This window comes from Rhamphochromis longiceps, linkage group LG7 (assembly GCF_057381845.1).
Source record: "Rhamphochromis longiceps isolate RC_006_pf linkage group LG7, R_longiceps_female_GT1.1, whole genome shotgun sequence".
NCBI lineage: Eukaryota > Metazoa > Chordata > Actinopteri > Cichliformes > Cichlidae > Rhamphochromis > Rhamphochromis longiceps.
In genome coordinates, this window is record NC_140563.1 from 11,158,154 (window position 1) to 11,183,894 (window position 25,741).

Consider the following 25,741-nt stretch of genomic DNA (forward strand, 5'->3'; position numbering starts at 1 on the left):
TAGATACACTATTGGTGAAAATATACAGTTTGTGAAGGAGCCGCTCGACTCCTGTCGTCACAGAAAATGTGCGTAGAGGAGGATATACATAGCATTATGGCCTTTCCCACGCTGAGTATTATACTCATGTCATCATGCAAATACTTGTTGTGGTGGTGCAGTATAGAACTATAATTATGATTACGAATTATAATGTGGCATGTAATTAAACTAATGATTTAAATACGCTGTTCAGTAGCTTTCTGGTCATATAACTCATTCAAATTTTAGTGATTCCAGTACTTCAAATGCTTGAATTTTTTTTGTCATTAACTACTGAAACAACCAATATGTGGCCCATAATAAGAACACTTATTGAGAATAGGTTCTTGTTTTTTTAAAAAGAAAAAACACATTTCTTAAATTTTTGTAACTAACTTAAAAATATTAAAGTGAAGGGAGATTTTGTAAATGAAAAAATGGGAATTCTAAATTGATTATTTTTATTTATTTATTTAAAATGGAATATCTGTGTAGGCATACATACTTTTACTTGCACATTGCAATGATGATCAGAACACCTCTTTCCAATCAGTTTAACAAAGGTAAAGACCTAAAGGTTTATTAAAGAAGCTATAATTTAGTGATGGAGATTTCATACAACTGTGTGCATTACCTCCTTCAAAGAATATTGCTGATAATTTTTGTTTTGATAATATAAGAAAGATGTATTTGAGAAACCTTGCAGAAATGAAAGTCTCAGACTGAGTATGCATTTATTCCGCAGCAGTGCTGATCTGTACCGTGAACCGTTTCAACCTGCACAGATGTTTTGTGAAGCAAGGGGAAGTACCCTTCCAGAGATTAGCCCAACACAAGGGTTTAATTTTCTTTACTGATTAACAAATTGAACACAAATGAAACGCAATGCACCCAAACCTGCCTTTAATTTAAAATCAAATAAACAAGCGGAGCAGAGAGTCCTTTTCTGCAGCGTACACAAATATTCACATATCTACATGCATGCTAACACGTTGGACACACATGTGCACTCTTCATTCAGACAATGGCGTGTGTTACGAGGAAGGCTGAAACAATATGAATGAAGTAATTTGTGTATTGTCATGGCTGTGCGAATTTTAATAATAATATAAAAATAACACATAAAACATATTGATGGCGTGTGTGTACTCGTGTTTTCTTTAAGCTCTGACTGCATGGAGAAATCACAGTTCCTCTGCCTCATTTTTTCACTTCATTTTATGCAAAGAAATTTATCTTGTAGTCAAAAGCACAACAATAAATGGTAAACCCTTACGTTCTCAAAATCTAAATAACAAACGTCTGTGGAGGCCGCAAAAAGCATTGCTCTTTCCAAATAGTTTCTATGTAAATTAGGCAGATTTAAGAAACGGCGATAAATAACAATTAACAAAAAACAATAGATTTATTATCTGTTACAGAGGGCAGCTTTCCCCCCCCCCCCCCAAGTGACTCCTCAGCTGCTATTTGTATAAAGTACAGTGTCACCAGGCCTTTCACAATCACACAGATTCCCACAGACACAGACACACACAGTCCAGGTGTTTTGTCTATGGAAGTAGGCTTATCTAAAACTAGGGCACCCCTGTGTCTCATGATTAGCTAGCGGTGGGAAACGTCTGCTTTCTTCTCTTTACATCTGTTTTTCCTGAGGAGACTTTCTGTGAATAGGCTACAGCAAAAAAAATAAATGCTTTTGAACATTAAAAACAGACGTTTCCTTTTGCTTTTGCTGTTTTTCATATGTCACTGTTCATTTAGAGTAAGACAGATGGGATTAACACAAGTACTTAGGAAGACTACATACAAGCAAAGATCGGGGTTTTGTAGTGTGTTCTTAGCTGAATGAGTACTTTCTCATAACTGTAGTCTTTCCTGCATCAAAGTTTGGACTTGGAAACACTTATTCTCTAGTGATGACGACTCGCATATTAACCGTCCCGTTTCAAGCTCAGTCAGATAAATCTGACTAACTGTCTGTCCTTCCAAGCAATGGGAAAATGCCGCGCTTTATTGATAACATATTGTTTGCTGCTTGGTTTCTGAGTGATGCCCAAAAAACAGTGACTATTATTCATGGGGCTCGAGCTTAATTCGAAACACCCTGCACAATCATTTTCTGTGGGAAGTGATTCTTTGTTAGACGCTGTAATAGAAAGGGTGTGATTCTCTTCCACCATGACAGAATATTTGAAAGTAAAAGAATGCATTGTTCTTGCCTAAAACCAAGCACAGCAGGCCCAAGAAGTCAAATATCTCCTCCTTATCTCCTCCTTTTAATGCGATGTCTAACTTTTTTTTGCTTTTCAATTGGGTGTCTTGCTATTTCTCTTCCTACATCCGGCTTTCCATGTATATGGATGGAATGATGCTTTCTGCAGACCTGTGTATATGGAACATTATCCTTGCATACTTTCTTTGTTTAGGGTGTTCTCAAGCCATTCTATATGTCTGACACTTACTTACCGTGTCTTTCTCTGTCTCTGTCAGTTTGCCCGAAACAATGTAGGCTTGCCTGTACGGACAAGGGGGAGTGTTGCCACAACCAGTGCCTCGGTAGCTGCACCGAACCCAACAATGACATGTCCTGCTCCGCCTGTCTCCACTACTACCACGAGGGTCGGTGTGTCCCAAACTGTCCCCCGGGCACCTACAAGTTTGAGGGCTGGCGCTGCATTACCATGGAACTGTGCGCTCAAGTGCATCTGGCCAGCGATTTTCACTTTGTCATCCACGATGGAGAGTGTATGCTCGACTGTCCCTCTGGCTTCACACGTAACGAGACTAATCGGTAAAGATGAATCCTTTATTCTTACTTTAGGCCCTGATCATTTGGAAATACCATGGTAACATATACGTTAACGTAAATACATTCACATTATATTAAGTGTTTTCCAGGCTTGCCCATCATTCTTAATACTCTGTATTTGAATTTGTAAGGGAACAAATTAACAAATTAACCTGACTGCTATCAAAAGGAGAGCCACAGGTCTTGGTATTGTTTCTGAAGTAGATGCATGTTTATTCTGCAGTGCCCACATACACTAAAGCACTGTGCACTTAGGCATAATGAATCTATTTGCATGAAGTATCCTTCAGCTGAACTTCACCTGACCTCGGCTCTTCAAAAACTTCCTTTCTGCAAAACTGGAAGTGCTAGAGGTTTTAGAGTATGCGGGCTATTAATGTTTCAAGGTTTTTCCCAGACTACTTAGAAAGTGTAAAATGTGCTCAACACTTGCCACTGGTAGATTTTACAGGCTAGCAAAAAAAAGGTATTAAGAAGAGACTTGGCTTGAGTGTCCTAAAACTTCCTGTACTTAACATCTCCCAACCAAGGAGATATATATATATATATATATATATATATATATATATATATATATATATATATATATATATATATATATATATATATATATATATATATATATCTCGAAAGAGAGAGAGAGGAATAAAAACACCCTTTTTGTCCCGTTTTGTCTCTTTCGGATTTGTATGTCTGTAAAGTTTCCATGCAGCCTTTCTGCTGCCGGATATTTTTTTGGCCATACGACTGCTGCTCTGTCTCTGAGGTCAACACAATGAGTCACTCTCTCACGAAACCGAGTTCAGTCAAGGGCCCATAAAAGATTAAACTCTCCGTGTGAGAGGTGACCTTGTATCATGCACTGAAATTATTTGCATGAATTCTCTGGAATGCTTGGGAGCTGGGGAGTGAGCAAATTTTTTTCAGGGCGTGGTAGAAAAAGTTTTTCTCTGTATTTCTGACACTTTGTTTTTTTGTTTAGTTTTTTCACATGGCTCTTCTTGCTCATTCACCCCTATATTTGCTTCTTCTTTATACAGTATGCTATGCAGTGCTTGTAATGGCCCGTGTGATAAGGTCTGCAGATCCACTGTCATCGATTCTGTGAATGCTGCCGAGTTCCTGCAGGACTGCACCGTCATCGATGGCAATCTGGACATCAATATCCGCCGTGGAAGTGAGTGCAGCTCTGTACAATGAACATTCCTCTTAGAAGCACATGTACTTTACATTTTGGTGTGGACTTCACTACACTGCTATGCTGCAGCTAAGCAAACTATAGCTTTGTACACTTAAAATGATGAGTGTGAGCCAGTGAATTATTTAACTTGGCCAGAATCTGCTACATGGTACTTAATAGTAAACTTTTACTGTCTACACTCACTATACTACAGCTTGTTGCACTTGACTTCCCTACATTTATTATGTTTGGAGGTATAGTAAAAGCAGAAGGGCCGGGTGGAGCAACATCACATGTGCTTTTTTGCACTCTAACCCAGTTATCACATTATGTTATAATCCTGTTTATTTGTTCAGTTGATAGAGTGGCTCAAAGGTAATCCCTGTATATGATAAAGATTAATCCGTTATGTGTTCATTGGCAGATTTGGATGAAGACCAAATTGGTTATCACAGTAGCAATAGATTTTCTTTATAGCTTTTTTGTATTTTTGTGTGACCAAATGTGTTTTGTTTTTCTTTGTTAAATCTCTTGTCCTCAGATAATATAGCCCCCGAGCTTGAGAGATTCATGGGATTGATCCAGACAGTGACGGGCTATGTTAAGATTCGACACTCCGACGCTCTTGGCTCGCTGTCCTTCCTCAAGAGCCTACGTTACATCAAGGGGCAGGAACTCATCGACAAGTAAGGCTCGTCTGCACTTTTAGGCTGTGGTAGCATGCACGTGCGAAGCGAGAGGGAATTAGAGGACAAGAGTGGATCGGAGCCAAGCAGCAAGCATACTGCTTTACATCCATAGATGTCAAACTAACCTCTTGTTGATAAGAATGCTTTTTGCAACACTTTTCACAGATATCGCAATATCCTTATAAAATGTCATGCACAAAGGCTAGATAAGTGACTGTGGCTACTAAGGCAACACATATTTTACAGACAAGGAAGTTAAAAAATACAAATCAAGTTAAAACAACTCAGTCTGAAGCAGGAGCGCTAAACATAACACCAGAAGCAGCCCGGATACAAAGGAGAGTATAAATTTTTTGACTTACTATTGGATTTTCATACGTTTTATGGCTTTTTCTGCCGATAAAGACCTCCCCCACAGCCATTTATACCTTATCAGAATAGTCAGGTGTTAGTTAAAGAATTAAATGACAGAAAATGTTCCTTTTTTTCCACTGTCTATAGAAATCACAGTTTTAAAAATGGAAATGTTTAATCAATCAAGAAAAACAATGCTTACAGGAAATACAGGAAGCAAGCTAGTAGAACGTTTTCTGGGATCTGTTATTTATCATGTATAAAACCTAAGATGTGCTGTTGAAATTGCATCTCTATATCTTACGTTAAGATATCTCAGAGATTAGATGTGTAGATGAACTTCTTTGTACTGACAGGAATGCAAGTTTCACTCATCCGGCCCACTTAGGATCAGGCGGTATGCGGGCCTTTAAAATAAGTTTGACTTCGCTGGTCTAAAGAGAGCTGCTATGATAAGTTTCAAATAATGGGGTAGACTTCCATACAAATATGCCTGAAAGACAAAATCTCAGTTTTTGGGGTTTTTTTTTTGCACTCTTGGCTCCGTATGACGCCTGAGGGAACAGCTGTGATTAATATGGTAATAAAACCCCGCCCACCAGAAGCAGCTAATCAGACTAACGTTGGCTTAAATGGAAAGTGACCTTAAAGGGAAACGAGATAAAATGACTCAGTTTATTATTATTATTATTATTATTATCATCTGTTCCAGTAGAGTGCGAAAATTAATACGTTACTGTAATTTAGCACAATAGGTCAATGAAGAGATGAATTAATAATAATATTAATGAAGATAATAATGATGATAATACATTTTCAGTAAGATTTAAACAAAGTTAAATGTACAGTCCATTAGTGTCTTCACTGTGATATTAACACTAGTCCAAGATACGAGTGAAAGTTTTTTTTAGTGATGGCCAAAGGGGTCATGGGGCCTGTCGCCCTTCTTGTTATCATTTCTTCCAGGGTTAAGTTTCACCAAGGAATGCTGTTGAGGGTGGCAGGAATTCCTTTCCCTCTGGAGGTGTTCATCTGTGGTACTTGGACTGGTAGAGCTAAAAGTGTTGGCGTGACAGTTTCTGTTTTATGTCCTCGTCTGTAGTAATGGAGGCTTGTTTTCAGGGAGACACACAAAGCCGAGGCCGTAATATCCACATCTGCTGGTCCTTAGTGGGACCACCAGGTGGCAAAAAAAAGCTCCTTGAACAACATTTAGGGGAACGTTATATCCTGTGAAACACTTTATGTTTGGTTTTTTTGATAGAGACTATACGAGGTGCTTCTTACAGTCTTTTGATCTTTTTCTCCCAGCATGTATTCATTCTCCGCCATCAACAATCAGAATCTGAAGTACTTGTGGAACTGGACTGAGCACAACCTGACTATTAGCAGTGGACGTCTATTCTTCCGTCAGAACCCCAAACTCTGCATGTCTGAGATCTACAAGATGTGGGATAAAACTGGCATAGCTGTGAAGCCAGAGGAAGGGGATTTCCGCAACAATGGCGAAAGAGCCAATTGTGAGTAAATTCGTGTGAATTTTTGGTCCACATTCATTCAGTCATTCAGCTTGTGTGCACGTTTTTACTTTATACATATGTCTCACCGGTGGCCAGGTGAAAGCCATATCTTGAAATTCAAATCCAACATCACATCCAGCCATGTGATCAATCTGACATGGGAGCGCTACCAGCCCCCCAAAAATGGAACCCTTATCAGCTTCATCATTTACTACAAGGAATCGTGAGTACACAAAGGCTTATTATCAGCCTCTGAGCATAAAGTAATTTAGTGTCTTACTTTCATGTCAACTGTCTTTTTTTTTTTAATGAAATTCTTTTTTTAATGTATTTTTTTCAGTCCTTTCCAGAACATCACTGAGTTTGATGGCCAGGATGGCTGTGGCTCAAATAGCTGGCACATGGTGGATGTGGATCTTCCTAAAGATAATAACAATGACCCAAATGTCAGACTTCAGCACCTCAAGCCTTGGACTCAGTATGCTATTTTTGTGAAGGCCATCACCCTGCAAGAGAGCGACAAAGATGCCACTGGAGCAAAGAGTGACATCATCTATATTCGCACACACCCATCGTGTAAGTGTGACCATCACTTTTGGTTCTGGCTTCAGTTTTACATTATTATTGTTGCGCAACTATATAAACACATGAACAACATAAAATAATCTAGTCTTTCCCCTGGTACAGTGCCGTCTGTGCCTAAAGATGCCCGTGCATATGGTAATTCCTCAACAAAGCTGGTGGTGAAGTGGTCACCTCCACTTTTGCCCAACGGCAATCTCACTTACTACCTGGTCCGCTGGCAGCGTCAAGCTGAGGATAGGGAGCTCTACCAACATGACTACTGCTCCAAAGGTCTGCACTCCTCCTTATTCTAATAAGCAGCCAATATGTCTTTATTCTCTGACCTTTCAAACCTTTCCAGTTACTTAGCGAAGGCCACTCAGTCTTTCTTGCATCGTACAAACATTATTTGTTTTTTAAACTAATCTTAATGCACAGTTAAAAGAGGACAATCACCTGGAAGAGCTTTAGCTTGCCAAAACAAAAAGCTGGCCATTGTAATTGGTAAGGTTAAATCCCACCCTTGCTAAACACTCTTTTTTCCTGGCTTTTCATTTCATATTTTCTTCAACAGACTTGAAGATCCCAATCCGAATCCCGGCGTCGGAGCTCACAGACATGGAAGAGAACACAAAGCCCACGAAGTCAGACCTAGCAGGGCCAGAAAAGGTCCTGTGCTGTGCTTGCCAGAAGACACCAGAAGAGAAGGACCGTGAGAAGGACGACCGTGTCTTCTTGAAAGTTTTTGAGAATTTCCTCCACAATTCCATCTTTCTGGCAAGGTATGTCACATCAGTGGCCTCCTTAAACCGTTTATAGGCTGTGACCTCCCTTTCAAGTGCAGACAGCTATCAGAGCACTGAATGTAATTGCCTTGTTGGGTCAATGCGAAGACTGAGGTGGTGGAACGGGTTTAATGGCTCCTCTGTGGAGCGAACAAGATCTGAGCATGACGGGTGTGGACGGACCTGACGGACGCTGAGCTGGCCCTTTTGTTGGGTGGAGCAGATGAAGGAGACATGCTGAGTAGGTTCCAAAGCCTCCTCAGCACTCATGTGGCTTTTTTATTGCCGCGGCAACGGTGGCACAGGGGTTGATGGGGTCTACCAGGCAGCAATTTGGACAAAACAAACAAACCCAGGAGAGAGACGAGATTAAAGAGTCTCGTTTGGCTACACAATAGCTGCTTATGCTTTTGTTTCCCGCAACAGGACTGACATCTGTGTTGTGTTATCATTTCACTTGCTCGTGGCTATGGATGTTTCAGTGTTCCTCTCCCACAGTTCTCGGATAGGATAGGACAGGATAGGCTGATGGATATTCATTTGTTAAAATGATGAAGTTTATTTAATTGAACAGCACTGACCTTTTACTTCGTAGTGCTGTTCATGGAATTTGATCAATATGTTTTGGAGGAAAACTGCTAAAAATTGGCTGAACTGTTATCTATCTACACCTCCTCTTCTCTCTGGCTGTGCTGATTTGTTTCAGTAGAAGTGTCTAGGAAACTGGCGGGTGGCAGGTCCCTGGCCCTCAGCGAGGAGCTCGGCCAGTGTATGCACAGCCTCTCCACTGTAACACAGCCAACATTATTACAAACCACTCTAGGGAAAATGAGGGAGTTTTTTTCTTTCTTTCTTTCTCAAAAGTTCAGGGTTTAGACCCAGGGTGAGGGAAAAGAGGGTGCATGAAAACAGAAAGAGAAAGAAAAGGAAATGTTTTCCATTCTGTCCTTCTCAACTCGGCACTTCACGCTACTCCTCCCTTGCATGCTCTCTTTGTCCGAGGCTTTTTTTTCCTCTTTTTTCTTTCCTGTAACGAGGCAGCTGCCAGGAAATGTACAGTGAATCCATCTGGAATCTAAATGAATGAGGGAAGAGCCCCATCAGCCGTAGAAGACAAGTAGAAAATAAGGAAAGCAGACTGATTTATGGGGAAAAGGAAGGGGGCTGCCTCACGATGAATACGTACAGATGAGGTGAAAAGGACTCCCTGATGTTGCCTCTTCTTCTATCAGATGTTTCACTATTATCCATGATCCTGTTGTATTGTATGAGGTGTCAACTGCTTACAATGTGCCCCACTAACCATAGAGTGAATGTGTAGTCACGGCTTTCCTCTCTGGATTCCGATGCATAAAGGTAGAGCTTTTTTAGCAGGTGAGGTCAGGGCACTGTAGTAACTACAGCTACAAAGCATGTGACAGGTAGCAGATTCTTATTTCACTGTCATTATCGCCCATACAGAAAGTCGAAGCCATAAAATGTCTGTCGCCTGCTCATTTCTTCTTCTTCTTCTTCGCTTTGATGAACGGCTACTGTCAGAGTGAATCAGTGTCACGAGTCTTTTGTCTGTAGTCTCTACCATGTTGTCAGTTTTCATGTATGTGTGATGTAGTCAGTAATAACTAAAAGGCTGGGCTTTGGTTTGCTGGACTGCAGCACTTTTAGCTGTCAGAGAGGAATGCTGACATGTCAGTGAAACTGCCTTTCCCACATTTCTGTCTTTGTCTGTGCACTCCTCTTCCTGCAGGTCGACTTGAAAATAAAACACGCATTCTGTAGCTTTCGCTTAGTTAGTTTCTTCGTTTAACATGGTAGTCTGCTGTACTGCGTAAAAGAAGAAGTCCCATCCAGCCTCCAGCATAGCTACTGCCACTGCACTAAGCTGACCACAATTACGTGTGATTTTGTTAGGGCCATTGCTCCCTGCTCCGAGGACTCAGTGAAGCGCACATAGGCAGTGCAATCGACTCCCATTCCCCAATTCACAGACTTACTTTTGTTTTAAAGTAAAACAAAAGTAAGTAAAATAAAACATGCATTCTGTAGCTTTTGCTTAGTTAGCTTCTTAGTTTAACATGGTAGTCTACTGTACTGCGTAAAAGTCTTCAATTTTATATTTTGCTAGGAAAATGGGGAAACAGGTGTAGAAGTTTATTGAAATGTGCAAACATGCAAGCTTTCTTTATAAATTTTTAAAGTCGTCTTCATGAATAGTTCTCCGGGCTTCTCCAATCTCTTAGAATTTTTGTTGTTTTTTGTTCTGTTCTTTGTCAAGCTGCAACAATCTTGAGATCCGGTTTTTGGGGAGGCCGGTCCATGACTGATCGTGTTGCACTGTGTGTTTTGCTATCCCGTATGGTTTTACTTGCATTGGCAGTGTGTTTGGGATCATTATCACTCTTTGCCTTTCTTACACGTTCAAAATGGTGTTGCATAACTTGATCATTCCACCAATTTCGACAAAATCCACGACACCACTGGCCGAAATGCTGCAGACACATCTCTCCTGACCTCCTCTGTCTATTGCTGCTCACCTGGACCTGTTGTCTTTGGCAACTAAAGAAATACGTCTTTGCTAAGTTATCTGCTATGTGTAGGAACAACACCGCTGCATCCCTCGAGCTGGGTTCTTTTATAACAATTTAATGATTCAGAGATTCGTGTTAAGTTGCTTAACAACTAAACAAAACAAAAAGTTTCTCTGAAAATGCTCAGAAAATCAGAGAAATACCAAAGAAAAAATTTGAAGGACCTTTAGAAAGAATGAAGAACTTCGACTCAATGTAACTTCTAAAAATAAAAAGCAAGTCTGGCTTCTTGGAAGCAAAATATAAAGAAATCAGAACTGAATCTTTATTGTCATTACAGCAATGAAATTGAGGTGCAATTCTCTCAGTGCAAAAGAAGAATAAAAAATAAAATAAAGAATATATATATTTATACATCTATAACAACAAACACAGTTGTTTCTGTATTGCACCACTTGCCAGTGTTGATGTAAATGCCAACGTTATAAAGAGAGAAGCGGTGGCTCAAGATTTTTGCACATGACTATAGGAACAAATTCTTTTTTCTGTGGATTTGTGGTTTCTGTTCATCTCATGAAAAAATTACAAAAAGTAGATTTTATGGATTTGAATTATTAGTCAGATTGTTAAAAACACTGTTTAATGGTGTTGTAGACCAAATAATGAATCTATTAATTATTACAAAAACAACAAATTATTAAAAAAAGTAGCTGCAGTTCTAATTCTCAGTGTACAGTTTGAGTCATTTAGTTGAAGTTGCTATTTTTCTCTGAGCTAAGCTGTCTAAACCCAGTCACTTGTTCATTGTCACATTCGGTTTTAGACAACCCCCAAACATGTCTGTGTACGAGCTTTATAAAGGGCATCAGTAACGCTTTTATCTTCTCAGTCACAGCAAGTGCTTTTTTTCTTTGTCTGTCTTATTGACCACCCTGCATCTTTCACAGGTGGACAAGATGTCCTGTGGTATCTCCTACTGCTAAGGTCACAGCTGTCATCGCCTCTTTGCTTTCAATTATGATGATGTCCAGGTCTTGGCAGCTCCACCCAGTATCATATGAACTTTGAGTGAACTGAAGGCTAAACATTACTTTTCAGAGTTTAACCTTTTGGGTTTTTTTGTTTGTTTGTTTTTTATCAGGGGCATGTTGGACATTAGCGTTACTGTCTATTTTTTGCATTTCTCTGTCAGTCAGCCTCTCAGTGATCTAATGACCTAATAAGCACAGCACAACTGGGAGTAGCAATCACTCCGTGCTTTCCATGAAAGATGTTTAGCTTTGCGCAAACATTTTTTCAGGAGGTATAAACCATCACTGACATGCTACAATAAGGGTTCCAGGACATACAATGCACCTTTTTGTCTTTTGTTTCCCCAGCACTGCTCATTGAATTTTAATGATCTGTGCTACAGGTTTTATATTCAATTGTGTCTTTGTATTTCAGACCTCAAGAGCGTCGGCGCAGAGACCTTTCTGGTACAGCAAACAACACACTGTTTTATGAGGGCGGCAGAGGGAATACCACTCTCGGCGCAGGGGATAACAGTACAGATGGCATTCCTCCTAACGTAGAGTTCCCCTTCACTGAAGACAAGAGCACAACAGAGTATTTAGAGATCCCCAATCTGCGGCCCTTCACCGTCTACCGCATTGATATCCATGCGTGCAACGAGGTGGTGGGGAAGTGCAGCGCTGGAGCTTTCGTCTTCTCCAGGACCAAACCTGCAGGTTAGAAACATAGTAAAAAGCCTGCATTCAACTACCTGTTTTCAGTAATGCTGACAAATATAAAGAGAGTGCATTTCTTTTATTTACCTGAAAAAGTCACAAATATTACTTTTTCCAGTGTTTTTTGGATATCGGGCAAAAAACAGTGGAAAAGGTGTATAATGCTGAAAAACACTTGGTCAAACATCTCACACTTAGTTGGGTTAATTGGAAGGAGGTCGGTACCATGAGTGGGTATAAAACAAAGCTGAGCCTTTCGGAAATAAAGGTGGCGAGGGTTAAAATATAAATATAATATAAAAATATAAAATCTCTCAGTTTTCAAATAGATTGAGGATTTAAAATGACTCCAAGTGATTGTGTTGATTTTGTTTTCATTTACACAGCATCCCTGCTGTTTTTGGTAACATAGTGGTGTGGAAAATGGAAAATGAAATGTGCTGGCACCTTTTCTGAAATTAAATATCCTTGTTTATATTAACGTGGTTGTGCCTGTTCCCCCAGTCAAAGCGGATGACATCCCGGGCAAGGTGATTTTTGAGAGGTGTGACAAAATCGAGGGGTGTGTGGTGCTGCACTGGCCAGAGCCCGTTATGCCCAATGGACTCATCTTGATGTATGAGATCAAGTTCCGCCTGGGTAATGAGGTGAGCTGGACTGGGGTAATTATAGCTTATTATCATAGGTCATTTCCTTTTTCAACATTGAAAAGCCTGGAATCCATGACTATCCAAATATTGTAAACAACTGAAAAGGCTCTCAGTGTTTGCTCAGTGAAGGATTCACATGTTTAAAACGTGCACCAGACTCCAATCATGCTCATGCACGCAGGGCTTAAACACTGAGTAAAACCAAAAACAAATGACAAACTCTACACAATAGAAAGCTGATTGGAGGCCATCAAACCTTATTCACCTGAAATAAGAAACAAGAAATCATATTTTTGATTAGATGAGAACATTAACCCGATGGTATGTTTTCTTCCAAGCAGTAACCAGCGTGTGCTTGTTCTCTTCCAGCCTGAGAAGCACAAGTGTGTGTCGCGACAGGATTACCGCCGGTACAAAGGAGCTCGACTAACCAACCTTGGCTCGGGGAACTACTCCGCCCGAGTGCGTGCCACTTCCCCGGCAGGAAACGGCTCCTGGACAGAAAGTGTTTTCTTCTATGTGTCTCCACCTAAACGTAATGAACTTCTCCCTAATTACATGGAATGCAGAGGAATGAAAAATAAATAGGACTTGACACCATCGGTTTTTATCTTCTCTGACAGGTGATGACGGTGTTACGTTGTATGTGGTCATCATAATTCCCATCATTGTGACAATTTTTGTCGCCGGCCTCATCACCATCCTCTTCTATGTGAACAAAAAGAGGCAAGTATCTTTTTGCAGACGCGCTTTTAAAACTGCCTGACAAAAGTTCTTTGATTAAGCTGTTCTGCCTGGCTATGCTCACGAAGCTTAATGATCAGTGTAATGTTAATCAGCGCTAATAGGTGTTGTTTTCATTAACGTTCCCCTGTGGTAAAGAGTAGACTTCCTCTTGAAAATTGTACACAGCATCTGCAATCAGACTTGCCTGCAGGCTAACTGAGTTTGTGTTAACAGGAACAGTGACAGACTGGGGAACGGCGTCCTGTATGCATCAGTCAATCCAGAGTACCTCAGTGCTACTGAGAGTAAGACTGTTGGATATTTGGTCTATTTTTCATTGGGTTTTTTGGGTGGGGTGTTTAAACTCTGATGGTGACCCGCTGTCTCTTGTGCCACACCAGTGTATGTCCCAGATGAGTGGGAGGTAGCAAGGGAGAAGATCACTATGCACAGGGAACTGGGCCAGGGATCCTTCGGCATGGTGTACGAAGGCATCGCAAAGGGAGTAGTGAAGGACGAACCTGAAACGAGAGTGGCCATCAAGACGGTCAATGAGACGGCCAGCATGAGGGAGCGAATTGAGTTTTTGAACGAGGCCTCTGTCATGAAGGAGTTCAACTGTCACCATGTGGTAAGTTGGACGCGTCATCAAATCCTTACCATCTGGCTCATGTGGTTATTAATAATAAACCAGTGTATTGTCATAATGAATCCAGTCACGAGATGAAATTGATCCTCGCAGACGTAGACTCAAGTACGCTGTGGTTGTCTTTATTCCGACAGCTGCAGCATGACTTGCAGTTCAGACTCCAGGATATACTGTATATTCTCACTTCAGTGTGATCACAACATCAGAAACTGCATAACGTGGATGTGTTGTTAAAGCCTTTTTATTAGTCACTGTTTTGTTTTTTTTAAGGATAAAGATCTTTAACAATGCTCCAAGCAACAACAACAAAAAAAAAAAAACACATTTAAATTGCAAATGCAGGATGGAGCTGAACTGTAACCTAGTGTGCTTCTGAGTCAGACAACCTACCTTACTGCCTAGTAATTTATTGCTACTGAATGCACTATGTGGTGGTCTTTAATGTTATCTAGATTTAGTGGAAGCCAAACATTTTATTCTAACAAGAAATCACACAAAACCCAACAGTGAGAAAGTCTAGAGAGACTTTTCCTTTGTGGTTTGCTTTGTGGGAGAATGGTGTTGATCAGTGGAAAATACAAAGTGATTTGAGTCAGGACCACTGTAATAGGTGAATACTCACATGTGCAGTAATTTGGATTTGGTGGCATGGCTCTGTTCTGGGGTATTCTTGGCACGAGTTAGGGTGAACAGCAATATGATCCACCAAAGGCAGGCAGGCAGGTTAAAGGTGCCATAAGAGATTTGTAGAAGTGTAGAAGGGTATCATCAATCTGCTGGATCACAGCTGAACTTGACTTGCCTATTTGAATGAACTCTGTGCTGTTTTTTTTTTTTTATAAAAAAAAAAAAACTTTTTTCAGAGCTTAAAGTTTTGAGCATATTTCATATTTTCCTATGTGAACAAAACCTATTTTGAAGTTATATGTAGCATGTATTTTGGACACAGTTTTGTTTTATCAGAGCTGACCCCTCTGCACTGCTGTGATTAATGTAGGTGCGGCTGCTTGGCGTGGTCTCTCAGGGACAGCCAACCTTAGTGATTATGGAGCTGATGACTCGCGGAGATCTCAAGAGCCACCTGCGCTCCCTGCGCAAAGAAGTAAGCAACCTGTCCACGTGTGCACACACACACACCTCTGCTCTCTTTCTTAATTTTTACAATTTCTTCTGCCACCCTTATACATCATCCACGCTACGCTTTGTTTCGCTCAGCTGATTAAAGCAGAAAGGCGTGATATGTCGACTGACTGAATAGTGCTTTTCATGGAGTTTCTCTTCTCACCGCCTCTTGCTCTACCGCAGAACGCCACCAGCCAGGTCTTACCCCCACTCAAAAAGATGATCCAGATGGCTGGAGAAATCGCAGACGGTATGGCGTACCTAAACGCCAACAAATTTGTCCACAGAGATCTGGCAGCGAGGAACTGCATGGTAGCAGAGGACTTCACTGTGAAGATTGGAGGTAAGTCAAGTTAATATATTGCCTTCAGCCTCCCCCGCTCTGCCGGCCTTGACAAAAAACTGTTTGGATTTCAGTGTCGGACCCAAGCACGTTAATGTAGATGGACAGAGGGGAGGGAAGAGGTGAGAGGGATAGATGAGCTCTCTGGAGCTTCCTCTCCCACACATAATGAGTGATACTTAGTGGCTTCCTCAACTTCTGCTTTCATTTTTTTTTCTCCAGATTTTGGCATGACCAGAGATATTTATGAGACGGACTACTACCGAAAAGGAGGAAAGGGCCTGCTGCCTGTCCGCTGGATGTCTCCAGAGTCACTGAAAGATGGCGTGTTTACTACAATGTCTGATGTCTGGTATGGCAGCAAATCACTCTTACATATACACAAGCCTGCATTAGACTAGGGCTGCCACAAACGATTATTTTGATAGTCAAATAGTCACCGATTATTTTTGCAATTAGTCGACTAATCAGATCATGCATCCATTGGATGTACAGCTTATTGCACCAGCAGCATCTGCTCTTATATAACTATCATTAGCTTACAGTTTTAAGTGTTTAAGGTATGTGCTAACTAAAAATAAAGACAAGATGATAGTTTATTAAATTTTAATGAAATTTGCAGATTGTTTCGGTGAAGTTTAATAAACTCCTTGCTATCTAAAATATAACAGGACACCGGAGTATTTTCTCGAGCATCTCACATTTCTGATAATCAGTTGTCTGCTTGATGTTTATTCAGCTGTGTAAAAACTATAACTTTAAGCTCAGCCAAACCGATTTACTCAGGAACAAATAAAATACTAAAAAAAAAGCCAAACAATAACATTTTTAAGTTATCTAAGTCACTTATATATGTTTCACCTGAGTGGGTTTGAAAACGATTTCCGGTGTTCTCACCGGCTCTAGTGAGCCTGTAACCCCGGCTAGCTATCGAGCTAGTGGGTAACAGACGTCTCCGAAAACGTCGGAGCGCTTTTGAAAACATGTTGTGTCTTGATAAACTGAGCAGATATTTGAGGTTTACACAGCTACATTCTCACCTGAAAATATGCTACACGCTTATTTTGTGACCCAGAAAGAATAATAAGAGTAATATTAAAACTAACTAGCTGCTGCCATTGTTGGAAACTGAGCTGGGCTGCGCTATGAATTCTGGGACACAGCTTCTTCTTCTTCTTCTTCGGGGTTTAACGGCAGCTGGCATCCTTGTACATGCAGTGCTGCCATCTTCTGTTTCAGTCCGTTATTACACTCTTAAATCCTACTTATTCCTGCGTCTTTTGGGATCTTACAAAGCTTCAAACGACGCGTCGACTATTAAATCAGTCGTCGACGATTTTGATAGTCGATGTAATCGTGACTAGTCGACTAATTGTGGCAGCCCTACATTAGACATGTATGAACCTCCTTAAATCCAGAAAGATGCTAAGTTTTCCATAACCACCTCAATATTTTTTTTGCCTTTGTCCTTGTGTATACTCTAAAACAGTTCATGCTGTGGCAAAAAACTAGATAATATATTCTTATGATAATTTTCTACTTTAGTTTTTTTTTTTTTTTTAAATCATGACTACTGTTTCCAAAAGCATCCAAACCTTTGGTTTTCTGGCTGCCTCTTTGGAAATTCCTGGCAAAAAAGTACAGGCCAGGAGTATTCCTCTTCTTCTTTTTTTTCCATTTACTGACAACTCTATTATTCCACTGTTTCGTAGATTCCCAGCCTACAGCACTGCTACTTTTTTCCTGTGTTTTACTACTGTTTACTAGAACCCCCTGCATGTTTGTTTCCCCAAATGTCACGGGTTAGTCCCTAAGAGTGGGCTTAAACTGCTCCAGATGTCTTTAAATGAGAGGTTGCCGTGCCAGCACAAACACACCTCCACAATTTGTGTACTATATCCTCCCCTTTGATGTTGTAAAGAAGTTTAGTGTAAGATAACCCTGATGTCATCATGAGTAGGTGACTGTTTGAGATCCTGGTGTGCAGTATTGTAATAGGCCTATTTTATTTATTTTGTTTTTAAGTTAAGCATACCATTTGAAAATTTGGCTAGCCAAAGTAGTACAGTAAACAAATATTGTGGTCATCGCGAGGCAGTCTTGAAGTTAAACTGAAGAAATACTTCATGCTGAGGTTTTTCCTGCAGTATTGTAATCATGTAAGCTGTGTTACAACATACTGTGCCACACGTCATGAAGTTAAAATAAGAAGCAGGGTAAATGCTCAGTACCAGCTCTCCGACATCCTGCGCTCATTTTGGATTCTAGTGCAGATTATTTGGGGAACTTAAAGTTGCAATATTTAAAATAGCATTCATATTTTTGGGGAACTTGTGGACAGATATGAGCTAAGGATACATGACACACTCCAAAAAGAAAAGAAAAAAAATGAAGCCTGAAATAAAGTCAGCAGTGTCAGCTCAGCTTGTGCGCTGTTAGTACTGCGATCCATGGATGGCAGTGAGAGTATTTCAGTCCAACACGGACAGAACAAAAAGTCAGAAACTATCGGTTAGCCTTAGATTAAATTTGGTTCAGACATTCACTGCACCCAGGAGATGAATCCCACTTACTGCTTTACAGCCACTTTCTCTGCCTTTTCATCTTCCTTCATCACGAGATCAGAATTTTCAATCTTCTAATACATTTTTTAATGACTACATTCCAGTAAATCTCACCAACTTAACACAATAAACTAAGGCACAGAGCACGCCAAATCAGATACCTGCCTAGCATCAGCCTGTCACTGTGAGCGTGTTATCATGCTGACATCAGTTTTTTTCCCTCTTCTGTATATTAAAAGGCATTTATTACCTTTTCTGTATCAGTCAGTCAGGCTGTTTGACATTTACTCCCTCTAAAACCATTACTAGAATATTCCTCTCTGTTTAGGTTGGACATTTATGCACATCTCAAGCACAACAGCTCTCAAACAAGCACCATATGTGGCTCTTATTAAAAAAGGAATATATGAAAAATATGATTTGTACTTATTGTTTGTATGCAAACAGTGCAGCTCAATTTTGAGTGGAGGGAGTTTTATTTGCTTTTATTAGATGGTTACCAAGTATTACTGGTGAGGCATTTTCAGGTCACCCTGATAACAATTTAGTCACTAACATAATGGATGTCATTTCTTTCAAATTTAGAGCGATGATGTAGGATAGGCTCTTCAAAGTAAAGTTTATTCCTAAGCAATAGAAGAATATGTGTGCTTGATCGATGGTTAAAATAAACGTTTACTGTGGAAGCCGAAAGAGCATCACATAAAATACCACAATATATTACTTGAATATGTTGCCTAATTTTTCTCGCTGCAGGTCATTTGGTGTCGTGCTGTGGGAAATCGCCACCTTAGCTGAACAGCCTTACCAGGGGATGTCCAATGAACAAGTGCTGCGCTTTGTCATGGAAGGAGGACTCTTGGACAAACCTGACAACTGCCCTGACATGCTGTAAGTCTTTCTTTTTTCAAATCTGTGACCCTGCCCTTAAGAACAATAAAACTAAGTAACATCAGCTTGGATTTATGAAGGATATTTTATCCTCTACAGCCGCAGCCACCCATGTCTTCTGTCCTATTAATATTTTGCCCTGTTTTATTTTAAGTTGTGGCTCTGAGTGTGAAGGATATCGTGTGTATAAGTTAAGGTAGAGCCAGGACGAGGGCCGACATTAACGTCACAGGATAAATGTGGTCCGTTGACGACATAGCTTCAGTGGTCAGCTGGCAGTGAGAACCCTGCTCAGCCTTCAGCGCCGGCCCATAGAAGGGATGCCACAATCAGTGTGTGAAAGATGCCCCTCATTCCTACTACGGAGGGAGGTAGTGCCTGTCTGTCAGCGTGGTGGATGAGAAAGTTATCATTATTTAACTTTAAATTAATCAGTCAGTCAATCAATCAAACACTTTGGAAGTTAGAGGGGAAAGAAAAGCCCGAGCACAGCCTGCTCGTCGGCATGCAGCGCTGCATACATGCATTTCGATTCTCCGTCTCTGACCTCAATAAGAAGGCATTCTGCTCTCTCCCCTCCCACTCTCCACGGCTGACCTCACCTTAGAAAGAGTGTGAGTAGCAAAAAAAAAGAAAAAGAGGATCAAGTGTTGTGCAGACACAAACCTCGCGTTTCTATGGCAGTGTGGCTGTTTTGTCCTGATTACAGGAGTGTGTGGATTGTGTTACAGAGGTGGTGGAGTCGGGGCTTAGCAGCACACATGGAAGTCAGGCCACTGTCGATGGTCGCCTCTGCTGTAGTGACTTAATGGAGATTTCCAGAAGATTGCCCAAGTGCAGTGAAGCCAGAGAGTTCATACAAAGACTGAATAGAAAGATACAGAAGAAGTGGAAGTGGGCAGGTTAACACAAACAGGGATGAGTCATATTTCGAGAGCCTTAAATGTCTCCTACTTGTACTGTTTCCTTTGTTTCTCAGGTAGCTTTGGTCACTGATTGTTATTCTCATGTTTCTGTCTAGAGTTTCCCAGAGATAAAAGTTCTTTTCCTCCTTCAGAATTGGAAAATAAATGTGACTAAATTAAACATCATTATTTTTCTGTGGAATATCACTTACACGCTATTATCCGTCAAGGTTTTGCCACGCCGGGGAGGTTGCACGTGTGAAGTTTTTCAGATCTGGCAGGGATTCCTGTTCAGGTTTATTAAGCATTTAGCATAGATGTTTGGAGACTTTTTTGCACTCACACTTGGCCTGAAATTGCATCTGTTTCTGATTTTTATCAAGCTTTGTTGGCCCATCTCTTCTGTGAATATTTGGCTTTATCCAGGCCAGTGAAGATTTTCTTATAATTCTGACACCGACTATCTCATATTTGCTTGTAACCGTCCGTATACAGTATATCGGACAGTGAAGTCAGAATCGGTTTATTGGCCAAGTACGTTAACACACATGAGCTCTCACTATATTTTAATACCGTGCAGATGGCAAATTCGCAGGATAATACAGATACAGACATACAGCCAAGCAAAGATATCGAATCAGCCAGAGCAAATAAAGAAAAACAGAAACAAAAAAGCAGACCCTAGGCAAACCATCCGAGCCGCCATCTCAGTAACTTAATAGCTGCTGCTCAGCTGTATTTATACAGCACATTTGGTGCACTCAAATTTGAATGTGAAGTGATTCGGGGGGGGGGGGAAAAACACAGCTAAAGAACAAGTGGAGTTTTAATGCAGTGCAAGTAAAGCTCATGTAATCTGTTTTGTGTTGCTCACAGGTCCAATGTTAGTCAGTTTAGCCAAAGCATGTGGCCTGTGGGTCACGATTGGCAGGATGCTGACAAGAAGTCAGGATTTACAGTGTTTGTTTTCTAAATTTGCATCAAGAAGCCTCGTGCGAGACGGTGTCGGAAGTTTGCAGCAGACGGGTTACTCTGGTGCATCGGCCTTACTTCCAAGCGCCGTGCGCCTTTTTCACGGGAGGTCCTTGCTTGCCCGAGCTCGGACATCTGAACGTCAACTTTGAGACACTTCCTGCACATGTGCAAAACAAGTCTGAGCCGCCCCCTGCTGCTTCAGAGCATGAAGCGAGGCACGTGCTTAAGAAAGCTTTACCCATAATTCCTCTGGCGCGGAGAGGAGCTGGCACCCAGCTGCAGAGGTTATTCTAGATGGCAAAGAGACCACTAGGAAAAACAAGACAGAGGGAACAGCAAGAACGGAGCAGCGATGGCCAAGGTGTTTATGTCAGCGGGCCTTAGAGAGTATTCTGAGCTTGTTTGTGTATAATTGGAGCTGTGGTGTGCGGTCCAGCACCACACAAAACTGTAATAATTCTCCCGTTTATGATGTTGTTTTGACATTCCCAAAGCTCGGTTGCTGGCCTGGCACAGTAACCTTAAGTATGATTTACTGTTCTGCTGAGTGCATGCTACATTTCTGATCTTACTGTATTTGTTGTTAAAAAGAAAAAACAAACGGAACCCCCAAAATAGAAGAAAAAAAACAAAAACGTCAAAATTTCAAAACAATTGAACTGGCATAAAAATAGTTTGTGGATTTACTTACTATATTATTCCCACTGAAAGCCTTGTAGCTTGCAGCAACTTTGGAACGCGCGCACATATATTTAGTCTTTTGGCCACAGTCTTACAGGGTTTTAATTATATAATTTTACGGGACAGTACTTAAAGAGAAGGCATGCTCACCAAGATTACCTGCCAACAAACCTGCTTCGAATTAATGAGCAGCTACAAGTGGTAAGGACGGGTATTTACAATAACTACATCCTTTTTTCCCCTCTTTTTTTTTAAAGAAAAAACTGAAGCATAAAATCTAGTGTAGCACACTTTACCAACGCTGATATTACAGTCTCTGTTCTTTCTTCATGATCAGTGTTATGAACTGAGATGTAGTGCCAAAAAGCCCTAAAGGGGCCTTCAGTTTCTCCTGCCACCTGCTGGACAGAAACAAGACTTACAGGGCCACATACTGTTTTCATCCCTCCTGTCCTTACCGGTTGTAAAGTTTGCTGATATGTTGCAGTTTAAGAAGTTTCTGTTTGTCAGTTCAAGCTGGTGTGTGAGAAATGTTTACACAGAAATGACAAAAATGATGATTTTGTCATTTATCTTTCAGGTTTGAACTGATGCGAATGTGCTGGCAGTATAACCCTAAGATGCGTCCGTCCTTCTTGGAGATCATCAGCAGCATCAAAGACGAACTGGATCCTCCCTTCAGGGAAGTGAGCTTCTTCTACAGCGAGGAGAACAAGCCGCCGGACACAGAGGAGCTGGACATGGAGGTAGAAAACATGGAGAACATTCCACTGGACCCTTCATCCGTGAGGCAGCCGTCGACTGCTGTCATTTCCTCGTCTGGGTGTGCAGGAGGCATGTCTCCTCCTTCTACGCATCAGTTATCCCCCATGCAAGGCCCGAGTACGCCATTACTGGGACCTGTTTCTAACTCTCCTCCCGGCCCACTTGCTTCAGCCTTGGCGTCTCCAGGACTAGCCTTGGACAAGCACTCAGGACATGCTTCGGCCAACGGGCCTGTCGTGGTGCTGCGGCCCAGTTTTGATGAGATACAACCCTATGCACACATGAACGGGGTCAGAAAGAACGAACGGGCGCTACCACTGCCCCAGTCATCAGCCTGCTGATATCAGACCAGCCCTCTCCTCCTTCCCCTTTTACACAGGGTATCACAGACCTCTCATCTGTCTCTTAAGGAGGGATGGATGAGGTAAGAAATTGCTTTCTTCTACTGTTTGCCAGTAGATGGTCTCTCCACTCTTAAGGTCAAACATAAACTCGGAAGAAATGGAAAACAAGATAGCACAGAGCAATTGGTGGCTCAAGCTCAACACTGGGAAACTCCATCCTGCGCAGCCTGTATCTGAGTCTTTGTTATGTAAGAGTCCTTAAAGAAGGAAAACGATACAGGCATGTATCCTGACTTACAGATTTACACATGAACTTTAAGAAAATCTTCTTTTTTTTTTAAAGCATATCTGCCAGCAAAACCAACAGAAGAGCACTTTTTCCTCACGATTTCAGAGGTGATGTGATGGATATTCAAGTGTGTATTTATACACATAATACATAATACAGCATAGCTCCATTTCTAAAATTACTTTCCATCAAAATGACTGTATTCACATGAGCAGACTGCCTCATGTTGCGTGAGGATTAGAAAGGTTCCAACTTTTCTGATCCTCTAAGATCTTTTTTTTTTCCATTTTATTTTACTGTTGATGTTTCTATGGGATTTTGTCCTGTGTAGGTCAGAATGGTAGAGGAAGATCTATTTTCTGCCAGACTATTGCCAAATCATGCTTTCTCTTCAGTTTCCTAAAAGGTGTCCCTTCTTACTGACGATTGTGGTTCAGAGTTGTCTGTGTGAAAGATAATGCCAAGATTGCCTGGCTGTTTTCAGTCTTCATGTTTATCTGTCACTGCTCCTGGAGCAGCTGTGTGTAGGAGTTTGCTGCCTTCACCATTGGTTATCACTTATTTTCTATGTTTAACGCAGATTTTACTGGTTCCATCTCAAAACTGAGGACTGGCTGACTTGTTCTCAGCCCATGTAATAATTTTTCTCTTTTTCTGTGTGCACACCAATCACATGGCGGCACAGTGGTATAGTGGTAAGAGCTGTCGCCTCACAAAGTAGAAGGTTCTGTGTTCAAACGCTGGCTGCAGACACTGTGTGGAGTTGACATGTTTTCCCTGTGCCTCTGTGGGTTCTCTCCAGGTACTCTGGCTTCTTCCCACAGTCCAAAGACGTGCATGTTAGGTCAATTGGTGTTTCTAAATTGGCCACGGATGTCTGCTACAGCCTGCGTCCATGGCTATTTAAAATGTGACTGAGTGGTCAGCAAGACTAATAAAGCACTAAATATGTGAGAGCATTACAAACAGATTTTCAGAAAAAGAGAAAAGCCGTGGTGCTGATTGGCTAATCAAAAGTTTGCTTGCCCACCTACATGCCCTTCATTACTTTCATCTTTCAAACATCTGAGGGAAGAAGGCATGTGATTGAAGCACAGCCAACTCTGAGTCACAGCCTCTGTCTTTGTTTAATTTATTTAAAAAAAGAAAAAAGAAAAAAAAAAAGACTGAAAACATCAAAGCATCAGAAGGTCGCACTTCAAATGAGCAAATCACTGAACTTTATACTTTACGAATACAACTCTGGCTCCACTTTGACTTCTTCTAACCTTTTTTTTCTGAGATTTTCAATTGTGCATTTCACAGTGGGAGGTGAACATGGTTCGCCGGCACTGCTGTACCGAATACAACGCAAGAGACAGAAAATGAGGTGATTTTAGTAGCCTAGAGACAGCTTTCAAGTCACAGGTGGTCTCTTTTTAGAACAGTCAATAGTTTATCTACATTTCAAACACATATAAAGGTCTTACAGTTGTATTTTTGACTGCAGGATCGTTTTTATACACTCATTGGTTTTTGTCACTTTTTTAAAACCTTTTTACGGTTAAAAAATGTTTGCCTCTATGTCTGTACAGAACAAAGCTGCTATTTTATTCTTTTCCTCTTTTGGATTATATATATATATATATATATATATATATATATATATATATATATATATATATATATATATATATATCATCCAATATATATATAAAGAAATCCTTCAGGTTTGGTATTTTATGGTCTCCATAACAGTCCATTTCTAATACCCTTAAACTGTTCAGAAAATATCCAATTTAAATCACAAAACGTGACCCCCGAAAGGTTTTCTGCAACACTACATTTTGTTAATTGCCTTTTCTTTTTATGAAATGTTTCTTTCTCTATTTCTGGATGTCTATATTATTATTATTATTATTATTATTATTATTAATGTTATTATTATTTAGAACGGACACCTTGGCTCAGTCTGTGAGCAGAGCGTGTACTTTCTGCATCCCTTTTTTTGTACTTTATTGTCTAGCACTGCGCCTGGCATTGGCCACTAGGTGCGACTCGATCTCAGGTCAAAGTTAAGGCTTTGCTTTCTCCACACATTCTCACAACATCATCCTGTACTTGCTTCACCATTTCCTCCTCCTTTCCTGCTCCTGATCATCATGACCCCCCTTCTGAAGTCAGGATAAGTTCCAGTATACGAGATATTTACCAGATCTGGTATTTTAACCCATCCACGTCCTGCCTCGTTTTTTTCCGATTAGATAGGGCTAAATTAAGTTGTCTCGTTTGCCTTAATATATGCCAACCATCTTTTAACCGTTTCACTTCTACTCCCTCCTCTAGCTCAGTGTTCCCTCTGCTGATTTCCTTTCTTCAGACTTATTGTTTAATCTTCACGACGACTGCTTCTTAAAACCAAATAAAGGATGGGTTAAAATCCAGGGAAGGGAACGCATTTCAATGTCACGAATGGCTGAATACTGAAAGTGTTTTGAAGGATTTCTGCTCATGTTACCTGGTGATTCCCCTTCCCCTTCTTTTATTTTATTTTTTTCTGTAGAAATGTTATTTATTTCTTCTTCTTTTTTTTTTTCCTTTTGTGATATCAGTTTAAATCACTGTATAAATGCCCCATGATTCAGTATAAAGTTGGATTTTTTTGTATGCATTTTCTT

At 40.7% G+C, this 25,741-nt stretch overlaps 1 protein-coding gene across 1 annotated transcript in view; it reads left to right on the forward strand.

Moving 5' to 3' along the window:
• igf1ra (insulin-like growth factor 1a receptor) overlaps nucleotides 1-23,739 on the forward strand; it is a 75,077-nt gene extending 51,338 nt beyond the window's left edge. Inside the window, exons 3-21 of the mRNA XM_085412141.1 lie at nucleotides 2,512-2,812; nucleotides 3,871-4,007; nucleotides 4,552-4,696; nucleotides 6,365-6,573; nucleotides 6,670-6,796; nucleotides 6,914-7,149; nucleotides 7,261-7,428; nucleotides 7,712-7,919; nucleotides 11,897-12,180; nucleotides 12,685-12,827; nucleotides 13,200-13,365; nucleotides 13,454-13,556; nucleotides 13,791-13,861; nucleotides 13,958-14,187; nucleotides 15,203-15,307; nucleotides 15,511-15,670; nucleotides 15,893-16,022; nucleotides 18,991-19,125; nucleotides 22,267-23,739. Of these exons, the coding sequence (XP_085268267.1) occupies nucleotides 2,512-2,812; nucleotides 3,871-4,007; nucleotides 4,552-4,696; nucleotides 6,365-6,573; nucleotides 6,670-6,796; nucleotides 6,914-7,149; nucleotides 7,261-7,428; nucleotides 7,712-7,919; nucleotides 11,897-12,180; nucleotides 12,685-12,827; nucleotides 13,200-13,365; nucleotides 13,454-13,556; nucleotides 13,791-13,861; nucleotides 13,958-14,187; nucleotides 15,203-15,307; nucleotides 15,511-15,670; nucleotides 15,893-16,022; nucleotides 18,991-19,125; nucleotides 22,267-22,792 (3,584 nt within the window). The 3' untranslated portion in view covers nucleotides 22,793-23,739. The remainder of the gene's footprint in view (nucleotides 1-2,511; nucleotides 2,813-3,870; nucleotides 4,008-4,551; nucleotides 4,697-6,364; nucleotides 6,574-6,669; nucleotides 6,797-6,913; nucleotides 7,150-7,260; nucleotides 7,429-7,711; nucleotides 7,920-11,896; nucleotides 12,181-12,684; nucleotides 12,828-13,199; nucleotides 13,366-13,453; nucleotides 13,557-13,790; nucleotides 13,862-13,957; nucleotides 14,188-15,202; nucleotides 15,308-15,510; nucleotides 15,671-15,892; nucleotides 16,023-18,990; nucleotides 19,126-22,266) is intronic.
• Nucleotides 23,740-25,741: the final 2,002 nt, after the last annotated feature.